An 11,556-nucleotide genomic window follows, 5' to 3' on the forward strand; every position below is an offset into this window, starting at 1 on the left:
GCCAGCTTGCAGAGCGGTTAGCGCTCTAGTGCACAACTTCCTGTTGCTATTTAGCCCTCACAACATCTTGAGCGCGCAGCGGTCGCGCGCAGCCCCGCCGAAGACCCGCCAAAGAGCTGCCCGTCTGCGCCCGTCTGCGCTAAGGCAGCGCCAGGCGCCAGGCACTCTGCTCCTCATCCTGGCATTAAGGCGGTAAGATGTGTTATTCCAAATCCGAGCTGCTGAGCTTTCAGCATTCCTCCTGCTCCTGCACCAGACGCAACCCTGCTCATATACACCATCCGCTTGTTACTCCCTCCCAACTGTGCTCTACTTCCAAACGTCTGTCCAAACCCCTTCCTGTCCACACCTTCAGGCTAGGACACCTTAACGTAAGATCCATGCATAAACATCATTCAGAAATTCATGATCTTTTAATTGACCATTCTCTAGATGCCCTGTTCATGACTGAGACATGGCTCCTTGACGAGATGGACTCGGTCTGCAACCTGGCAACACCTACAGGCTATTCTATCTATACTGTGAACAGGGGCACGAGAGGGGGCGGGCTAGCGCTCATAATCAAATCCCACTTTAAGTGCCAACTCGATAAAGTAGACATCAGAGGTAGCGAAAGTGCTCGCTTCTCGATTAAAGTCAACCCCCAGTTTTGTGCTACTGGCCTTCTGGTCTATAGACCTCCTGGTGCTGACGTTCCCTTCACTAACTCCCTTCTACAACACCTGAATACCAATGTTATCACCTCTGCCAACTTCACGATTATTGGCGACCTTAACTTGCATCTTGACAAGAATACCGAGTCTAAAGCGGCAACTTTTTTAGCGGATCTTGCCGCTTTCGAACTCAATCAACTTGTCTGTGGCCCTACCCATAGAGCAGGACACCTCCTTGACCCCATTTTCTCCAACATCACCGGCGGGTCCTCTGGCACACCTATTCCCATGACCTGGACTGATCACTATTTAGTGATGTTAACCATCCCCTGCAACTCAAGTCCTGTAGTAGCACCCACTCCCTCAGTTCAGAAACGGCCATGGAGAAAACTCCGCCTTGAAGATCTACATGATATCCTGGCATTAAATCCTCTACTCCCGAGTGACGACCTGGATACAGGTTACGATCAGTTCTGCCTCTGGATTACCCAGGCTCTCGACACTCTTATCCCTGCCAGATGGACCAAGGCCCGCATTCACACGGCGAGTCCATGGTACAACTCAGAACTTGCTACCTTGAAAAAGGAATGTAAGAAGGCAGAGAGACGCTGGAGAAAAAGTTATGATGCCACCCTTAAACAAGAATATGCCCTGCTCCAAAAAACTTACCACCGTAAGGTCTGCAGAATAAGAGCGGCATATTATGCCAGTGAAATCAACAATAGCTCTAACACCTCAAAATCGGTTTTCAAAATTCTGAAGGACCTCACGGCAAAGAAATCTGCCAACGCCATCATTACCTCGCCCGACCTCTGCAACAACATGGCTAATTTTTTCACAGATAAAATCAGGAAGATATACGACACCTTCCCCACAGGCCCTCAGTCACCGGTCACCTTTGATCCTACCAGGCCTTCCCTCACTTCCCTTCCTACACTTGACCGTGAGACTTTCTCTAAAATCTGTGGAAAGATTAAATCCGGGTCTCCGGCAGATCCCTTGAAGCCTGACCTGTTCTGTGACGCTCATGTACTCATCACAGATCACGTTCGTGACATCATCAATCGGTCACTCTCCACTGCCAGTGTTCCCATCAAATGGAAGCAGGCATGGGTGTCCCCTATTCTAAAAAAACCCACTTTAGATCCCTCACTTCCGGAGAACTTTAGGCCGATCTCCCTGCTCCCTTGGCCTGCTAAAGTGGCCGAGGCACACGTCAATAACATCTTGTCCAACTTCCTCCTCACCAATAACATCCTGAATGACTCCCAACACGGGTTTAGAGCCGGTCATAGCACCGAGACAGCCTTGCTCAGTGTTTCTGAAGACCTCCGTTCCATTCTTGACGCCGGCGGTACTGCAGCACTGGTCCTATTGGACCTCAGTGCTGCCTTCGATACGGTGTCACATGAGGTCCTCTTGATGAGACTGGAGGAAATTGGAGTCATAGGGGCAGCCCTGGGGTGGTTCAGAGACTTCCTGTCTAACAGGTCTTTTAAAGTCTCCACCCCCCTTACATCTCGAAGGAGCATAGCATTGGACAGGGAGTGCCGCAGGGCTCGTCCCTTAGCCCTACCCTGTTCAATGTCTATGTCCGCCCGTTAGCGGAGGTGGCCAGAAGGAATGGAATGGCTTTGCTATCATATGCAGATGATACCCAGTTGGTGGTGGCTTTGAATAACAACAGTGGTCTGGAAGCCCATCACTTTAAACAGACACTCATTGACATCACCAACTGGATGACGGCGAATTTTCTCCAACTAAACGCCGGTAAAACCGAGATTCTCCTCTTGGGAAAAAATACCGCATCCTGGGGAGATAATTGGTGGCCTGACATTCTGGGCCCACCCCCCAAGCCAAAGGACTGTGTCAAGAATCTAGGTGTCTGGGTCGATTCGGCTCTAAAATATACCATCCACACCAAGAAAGTGGCCGCCACGTGCTTCGGCATTTTACGCAACATCAGGCCCATCCTGAAGTTCTTTGACTGCCGCACCCGCCAGCTTATCGTCCAGGCGACGATCCTTTCTAGACTGGACTATGCCAGTTCTCTCCTTTTGGGAGCGAACCTGGCCGAAACCACCAGACTGCAGAGAGTCCAGAACGCGGCTGCCAGGGCTCTGGTCGGCCTCCCTCGCCACTCTTCAGTCTCAGGAACCTTAAGAAAACTGCATTGGCTCCCGGTGGGAAAAAGGATCCAGTTCAAGGCTCTATGTTTAGCCTTCAAGATCCTCAAAACCGCCTCTCCCCCACTGCTGAGTCCCCTCTTGTCTGAGTACACACCTAGCAGATCTCTCCGCTCAGAGGGACAACATCTAGCGATCATTCCCCACACTAGACTTGCCAGAGTTGGTGGACGATCTTTCAGCCTCCTTGCTGCCAAGCTATGGAACAGCCTGCCTGTAACCATACGGGGGATGCATGATCTCTTAGCCTTTAGAAAGGCCATCAAAACCCATCTTTTCCAATAATCTGTTTTCTTTGTGCACCTTCATTCTGCACTCTGGTCAGCTCGCAGCGCCGGGACGCCCCTTGGCTGGGGCAGCCGCGCGCTATACAAATTTCCATAACATAACATAACATAACATAACATGTGGGGCCAGTGAAAGTGAGGGACAATTCTCTCCCAAGTCTTGCAAGTCTTGTTCTGGACCAGGTGTCCTGCTAAAGGAATATCATGGGCTAGTGTCAATAGGAAGCCCTGAACTTCAGAGGTATAATCAACCTCCTGGCTGTACCAGGCTTGGGGTCTCTACTCTCTGAGTACAGGAGTCCATCATCCCAATACATCTTATGGGTGCCACCAGCAGCCTCAGCAGCAGCTTGCTGTCTGAGGGGTTCAAGAGAAGGGCAGCTCAGCTGCTCCTGACTCAGATCTGCCCTGGAAGGGCCCCCTGTCCCCAAGAACTCAACATGATCAGGCTCAAGCTCCTCTGGGACAGTTTCTTCTTCAGGCTCACAATCATCTCCCTCTAGAGACTGATCATCACTCTGAGTCAGGGGGGAAGGCACTGCCTTAACCCTACTGCTCCTTTTCTTGGAAGGCACCTGGTCCATTATTCCAGAATCTAGGGCCTGTCCAATGTTAGACTTTTTGATCTGTGATCTAGTTCCTGCAAGGACATGTGCTGAGATTCCTAACATTTCTGCATGGGTCCTAAACTCTCTAGGTCGAAATTACCTAGAGACTTCAGACCAGGCTGAAGTCTCTAGGTCATTTCCAAGCAAACATTCAACAGGGAGGTCTGCACTAACCACAACCTTCTTGAGGCCAGTTACCCCTACCCAGGAGAAATTAACAACTGCCAGGGCATGGGTGGTCCTGACATTGCTAGCATTGATCTCTTGGTAAGTCTCACCAAGTATGACTTGTCCAGGGTCCACAAAGTCTGGTGTCACCATTGTGACACTTGCCCCTGTGTCCCAGTAGGCCAAAGCCTCTTTCTCATTTATCAAAGGCCTTTGTCGGTACTTGCCCAGGTCACTGGGACTCACAGAGGAGGTCATAGCCATGCCTCCATCACAGACGAACACAGCCTGAGTTGGAACTCTGACTAGGCCAGAGCCCATCGCAGATCCCAGGGTCAACCCTACTACACCCTTTTGCTGAGAACCACCATCTGTGGCTGAACTAGGGGGAAAGGTTGCCTTAGGGGCAATGGTGGTTGGTGCTGCATCTTTCTTGGTGCAATCACTGGTCCAATGGCTATTCTGTTTACAGACTTTACACCATGGTTTTCTAGGGCCTTCTTTCTTTTTGGAAGATTGGGGATTCCCACCATTAGAAGATTTTTGGAGACCTTATGAAGACTTCTGGTCTTTACCCTTCTCCTCACCTTTTTGATCTTGCTTCTTTTGGTCACCACCTTGGTTCTGTACCTTCTGCTTCACCCTGGTTCTGACCCATTTGTCTGTCTTATTTCCCAATTCTTGGGGAGAGGTCAGATCAGAGTCTACCAGGTGCTGACGCAACATCTGATTTTGACAGCTATTAAGGATCAGCTCCCTCATGATCAGATTATACAATCCTGTATAGTCACACACTTTACTGCCCAGTAACCAGCCCTCCAGAGCCTTAGTAGCACAATCTACAAATTCAACCAAGTCCTGAGTCTGTGTCTTCTGGGTATCTCTGAACTGTATTCTATACTGCTCAGTGGTTAAGCCAAACCCATCTATTGGAGCACTCTTCAGGACCTTGTAATCACCAGCATCCGCTTCTCTGACAGTGAGGAGCTTGTCTCTATCTTTGTCTGCAAAGGAGAGCCACAATATTGCTGCCCACTGCTCCTGGGGTACCTTCAGTACTTTGCAGGCCCTCTCCAGTGCAGTTATCCATTTGTTGGGGACTGCTTCTCCTCAGACAAACAAGTTGAGGAGAACTATGCCTTATTTTGTCTAAGGATCACCTCGATCTTGGACTCTTGTGCCCCTTTTAAAAAACACAGATGCAAGGGTAGAATTTCTGCCCCTTGGTTTAATGCTACACTAAAAGACCTGAAACTCGCGTGTAAACAAGCTGAGAGGAGATGAAGGCGTGGTTACAAGGATGCAGACAGGTTGCTGTGGAAACAAAAAATTGCAGAGTATAAGAATGAGATTAGAAGGTCTAAAGCTGACTATTTCTCTTCTGTAATCTGTAATACCTCCAATAGTTCTAGAAGCATTTTTAATATTCTGAATAGTCTCACCAGCCCTGACTGCTCTAGGAATGTAAAAGCTCCCTCAAAAGAACTCTGTGAGAATCTGGCTAGGTTCTTCCAGGAAAAGATCCAGTTGATTATCGATAATCTCGAGGGTGGCCAGCTAGCAGCTGGGAACATAGTCTTTGAGGCTAGGAGCAATGGTGCTCCTGTGATGGATGAGTCGGAGGGTGTGGATAACGGCCTGGTTTGTCAGGTTCCTGAACATCTATCTGAGTTAATGCCTTTAACGGCGGATGACTTCAGCAGATTGGCACAGGGTATCTCCTCCGGCTCACCCTTGGACCCAGTACCACATAAGATCTGGAAGGAGTATGAGGATGAACTGCTCCCCACTCTTCGCCTGATCTGTAATCAGTCACTAGTAAGTGGTGTAGTTCCCCAACAGTGGAAACAAGCCTTAGTGTCCCCTCTATTGAAGAAACCATCTCTTGACCCTGAATGTTCAAAAAATGACAGGCCTATTTCCTTGTTGCCATTCCCAGCTAAAATTGTGTAACGTGCTGTTAGTATCACACTTTCTACGCACCTGGAACAACACAATCTGTTGGAGGAGGCTCAGTTTGGATTTCGGCCGGCTCATGGGACTGAGAGTATATGGTATGGCTGTATCACAGAACAGCTATAAGGAAGGGATTCCTAAAGCTGAAGAGGGGCTCAGCTCATGCTTGGGCACCCTCTCCTACAAAACCAAGCACTCTGCCTTCAGGATTGTCAAGGCCTGCCATAGGAGTGACTTATAGGTTTATATGTGTCTGTATATATAGGTAGATATAGGTATACTATATCTTAGTAAGGGGTACAGGTATCACCTTACCCAGGCTGCAGTAGCAGACCTGTGGTGCCATTTTGGAAGGCTTCCCAGGGGTGGCATAATACATGCTCAGCCCCTGGTAGGCCTCTGGGGTACCTAAGCCCTTGGTACCTAAGGTACCATTTACTAGGGACTCACAAGGGTAACCCAGTAACCAATCTGGAGTGTACCTAATGTACATGCAATCAATTTAGAGAGGAAGCAGCTAGACTGGGGTCCTGGTTAGCAGGGCCCCAGCCAGACTAAAGTCTATAAATCAGTGAAATACAGCAAAAAGTTGGGGTAACCATAGTAAGCAGATCCTACTCTTCTACAATGTGGTTTTTAAAGGTTTGGCCACCGTTTTTCCTTCAAAGACATTTGTAATGCCCCAGTGTGACTTAAAACGTTCAGCTTAAGCATAGTTGCTTGCTGCATCTCTTGAGTGTCTTCTGAGTTGCAATCACATTAGCTCATTGTTTCAGCGGGCTGTTGTCTCTTTGAGTGCAACTGCCCTACAACACCTTCCCAGACAAATTGGTGCTGAGAACGTGTTGTGTTTTTACTCACAGTTTTTACTCTCTACCACTTTGGACAGTGGCTCTTTCAACTAATGTTCTTTGCTCCCCAGCACCTCTTGAAATAGGCTCTATTGGTTGAACCCCAAAAGGACTTTGGGTTGTTATATTGATCGTGCCATCAAGAGGCTCTTTGTTTGTTTTTTTTGGCTCAAAAATAGAGATGGCTGTGCAGAAGAGGACCCTGTTGAGATGGATAGTCCTCTGCATCAAGGCCAACAGGACCAAGGCCGCTACAGCTGCTTTGCTGCTAGGGATACCTGCCAGGTTGCAAAGTGGGCATTGGTTCATATGTTCACGAAACACTGCTGCTTCGACAGTCAGGTCCGGCATGAAGGGCATTTTCACCATTCTTTTGTGTAGGACTTTTTAATTCAAGTAAATTCTACACACCGACCAACTTTGAGAGATACTGTTTTGGTATATATCCAAAAAGTGAGGAATCTGCGGTTAGAAGTCTCCATCAGAAGAACAACTAAATTACCTTAAGTCGAGCTTCTTCTGGTAAATACTCTTGCAGGCTCCTGTCTGGCCCCCCTCGTTCTGTGGAATGGCCTCTTTTTGACATCTAAAAAGGTCCAAGTTAGGTATCAGAACACGTGCACCGACATTTGTTTAGCTCTGTTCAACCGAGGGTGAAAAAGGAAAACTAACGACCGTTTTCAGGAGTGACATTTATTTATAGCTCCGCTATGTCACTTCCAGGGTGATATGGAGTTAGGGTGGAGCAAACTGGTGTGCTGCAGTACTGCTGACAAGTTCTCCAGATCTAATCTGGATCATGGGGGATATTAAAAAATTTATTAATTTACAATCAGATGCCACCAGAAAGAGTGTTACTGAAGAAACCCATATGAATCCTGGAAAAAAATGCAATTGCAGTATCTCATGTCCTCAGGAGATTGAACTTCCTGACTACCTCGACAGAACTGAAAAACCTGAGAGGATCATTGACTCTAAACTTAGGTTAACCAAAGTGGCCAAAGGTGCTTTTTGTAACATGACATTACTATACCTTGTCTTTCCTCATATTGATTTCTCCCACTGGGTCCAAGCATCAGTCACTCTAGTGCTTGCCACCCCTTGACTGTGTCAGCGGGTGCTAGATTTGACTCCTGAGGTACTTATTCAAAAGATTACAATACTTACTGAATCACAGAGCCAGGCGAGTTTATAATCTGAGAAGATGCTACCATATTACACCTGCCTAGAGGCCCTACAATTTCTACCAAACACTAGAGGAATCACTTTCAAAGCCCTCAGCAAGCATCGTTCAGCAAGCAGTCCATGGAACTAAACCATTCTTCCCACAATCCAAACTCAGATGCTACAAAGAAGGAAATTTAGAACTAGGATGGCACCAATCTTGGTCATTGCCCATATTACAAACAAGCCTGTATTTGGCAGGAATTCTAACTTTGTACAGACTTGTAAGCTGCGAGACAACCTTCTGATGACAATACAAATAATCAGCTACCACTTAGAATTCAGCTAAGCAATCAGGACACCTAAAACATGTTTCAGCTGCATTTTGGCTTCAGGTAATCAGTTTGTTTATGTAAATTGCATTTCTTTCTCTTGCACTCTTTCACATCTACTTTTGTTGTTTTATAATTATGGTTCCATTAAATATTAAAGGTAGGAGAGCACGTCAAAGTGTAACCAGTAAAAGTGGAAATTGAAACCTAGAATAATTGTTGCAAGATTGTCTCCTGAGTGATCGATTAATTGAATAATATCATTATCTACTGTATAGTCAATACATCTACATATATGAGCATTCAGGGTGGAGTTCAGCGACATTTGCATGTTGAAATGGGCCATCAGAGGGCAGTTAATATGCGGCTAACGGTTAACATTACCAATCAGCATAAAAAGATGAGTGCATGGATAAGAAATAATGGGAGTACAGTCTCACTGGTAAGCAGTAATTCTGTGGAGGCATAGCAGCAGGTGGGTAGAGGAAGTCAGTAACACATACCCTCCCGACACACAAGTGGCCTTTCAGCTTGTCTTTTTCATAATCATAGACATATCAATGGCCACAGTTTCTGTCCATTCAGAGTCAGACCCATTTTGTGGGGCAAGGTTCCCTGTGTATCAATCTAATAGCTGTTCATCTTTCAGCCAGTTTAAAACTAGTTTTGTATCCTTGAGCTTCTTCCTGAGTGCTCCTCACTTCTCCCATAAGGTGCAGTTACATGCCCACCGCAACATGATTGAAGCACACTTCAAACTTCAGACAGGACACAAAAACACCCTAATCCAAGGAAGGCTACACCTCAACACTAGTCTTGTTTAGCAAGTTGAGGTTTATTCCTACTAGTCTTTTATCATCACTAGTACTACGTGGTTAAAGAAAAAAAATAAGATAGTACTGCAATACCAGTTCATAAGGTTGTGGTAATTTTCTTTTAGTAAGACACAAAGTGCTACAACTCCATTCCAGTGCCAGGTTGTGTGCACCGCCCAAATAAATGTTGATCCTGTATGTGCAGTATGAAGGACAGAATGGACTGATTGCAAAGCATAATCTAGCTGAATGTAGGTCTAGAGTTTGCAGCTATCATTGTATTAACTGCCTGTTACATTGTTCTCTTTTCAGAATAATCTGGCAGAATTGAAGTCCTTGATAGAGAAATGGAGAAGCAGTAGCCAGCAGTTACTATATGAGCTGCAGTCAGCTTTGTCTACAGAAGGCCAGAAACTGAGTCTCTCTCAGCTCATAGACAGCTGTGGAATAGAAGACAGTTTACTGCACTATAACCGGGCAGAAGAAGACTTCGAGGAATCCTAACGCGCTAAATTTCTTTGATTGTTGTCACTAAACACTGAGGATTGCAACCCGACTCAGGGCGAGAAATTGAAAAGCTTAAAAGTGTTTGAGTTCAGAACAATGGATTATGTGAACTCTTTTGTGTGTTTCCTTTCAAAGAGCCATGTTTATACAGTTCTGTTGCTGAGGTGTGCATTGTTGAATACCTCGAGTATATATGTTTGACTTCCTGCTTCAAATCAACCTATCATGTTCTGCGAGGGCATGGTATACTGAAAGCATCAAATACATAAGTTACCTCCACCAAAGTAGATACATTTATGTGTTCAAAAATGGTTAAATGTATGCTATTATTAAAAACCACGGGGTTTATTTACAAAAAATAGTAAATCTAGTTAAGTAAAGACAAGTCTTGTTTTGTACTAGAGTTACTCCTTTGTGGGATATTCACTGAATTCCTGAGGATTACTTGGGTAAATCTATAGCATTCTTAGATTTCCAACTATATGTCACTAGCCTTTTTTATTCTAATCCGCTTTGGTAACGGATATACAGTGCATTTTACGCACTCCAGTAAAAGCTTTGTAGAAGCCTCCTCCCACAACACCCTTATTCACTATGGGGATGTTCCAGTTTTTCTCAGTGTGCAAACAGACTGACTAATGTCTTGCGCTGGAGTAGTTTCTCATCTACCTTAGGGTAGACATTAGCATTGAGTACCACCAAAAGTCTAACTTAAAGCCATTGCGTAACTACTCCCCAGTGATCGCTTCCCTTCACTTTTCCTCCTATTCTACTAAGACTGTTTACCAAGTTGTGACATTTTTCTGCATGAGTAAGGATACCTGTGTTCGTAGAAATATGCAAATCCTAAATCTATCATGGTTGAATTTTACTACCACAAACCCAACTTGTTGCACAATTTAGTGAGACCTAGGTGCACAAAAAATGTGAGTGAATTGGAGCTGCTAAAGAGAGAATATGAACAACGCCAAAATAAAGAGATGATCCCATTAAAGTGAGAACTGACACTTCTGAACTCGAGCCACTAACACAAAAGACAACTCGGAAAGCATCAGGTAATGTGTTCTTGACATGGCGAGTTTGCTTTGTGTTGATTGAGTTGATTAATTATTTATTATTTACATCTGAATTCGAACAGGTAAAAATATGGAAGCCCAATGTTCTGCAAAGATTCCAAGACCTAGGAGGCGCCAATAATGTGTCATGCTTTACACTATGCCTGTGTCCGAACATCTCCCTCAAGCACCATCTCGTGTCCTGCTTTAATGAACCAGATTTGTTATTTGCATTTCACTCAGGGGCTGTGAAGATCCCCAGTGATTGAGGAGTTTGGAAATCAATATGATTTCAGTTCAGTCATTGAATACAGTATTAGTATTGTGCCCGCCTGCTCTTTGAAAAACTGCTGATCCGTTTAAATATGGGAATCATACCCATCTTCCAGGTGTCTATTAAAGATAAAAAGACCTGCAACTTATTCTGATTGGTGACCGTCCTGATCTCGTCAGAAACGGTCGCTCCCCACGCTGCTCCCTGCTCCGCCTACCACTGGATATCTTAGCGCCATACCGCAAGTGTGCTCTGTGAACCATCATTGCCTGTCTGCTGTGCCGAATTATATCGTACCGCTATTGCCTGATTGCTCTGTTGTTTTAGATCGTAGCGCCATATACCTGCTTGCTCACTGCCTGTCTGCTGTGCTGAATTATTTTGTAGCGCTATTGCCTGATTTCTCTGTTGTTTTAGATTGTAGCGCCATATACCTGCTTGCTCATTGCCTGTCTGCTGTGCCGAATTAAATCGTAGCGCTATAGCCTGACCGCTCTGTTGTTTTAGATCGTAGCGCCATATACCTGCTTTGTCACTCTGTCTGTATCGTAGCGCTGCATTGCCTAGGTGCGCATTTGCGAGTGTTTCTATTGTGCTGTGCTGCCTGTGTGTCTCATTTGCGCCTAATTGTGCCGGTGCCTCTGCCATTTTGTTCGCTTTTATTCACTTTGTGCCCCAATCCTGTTTCGCTTTTTGGCTT

General features: G+C 45.7%; 1 protein-coding gene across 3 annotated transcripts in view; it reads left to right on the forward strand.

Moving 5' to 3' along the window:
* Positions 1-10,518, forward strand: part of SFR1 (SWI5 dependent homologous recombination repair protein 1) — a 155,226-nt gene extending 144,708 nt beyond the window's left edge. For all 3 annotated transcript variants that reach the window (XM_086922744.1, XM_086922742.1, XM_086922743.1), the window contains exon 4: positions 9,333-10,518. In XM_086922744.1, the coding sequence (XP_086778870.1) occupies positions 9,333-9,524 (192 nt within the window). In that variant the 3' untranslated portion in view covers positions 9,525-10,518. The remainder of the gene's footprint in view (positions 1-9,332) is intronic.
* Positions 10,519-11,556: the final 1,038 nt, after the last annotated feature.

Source organism: Lissotriton vulgaris, chromosome 5 (genome assembly GCF_964263255.1).
Source record: "Lissotriton vulgaris chromosome 5, aLisVul1.2, whole genome shotgun sequence".
NCBI classification, from domain to species: domain Eukaryota; kingdom Metazoa; phylum Chordata; class Amphibia; order Caudata; family Salamandridae; genus Lissotriton; species Lissotriton vulgaris.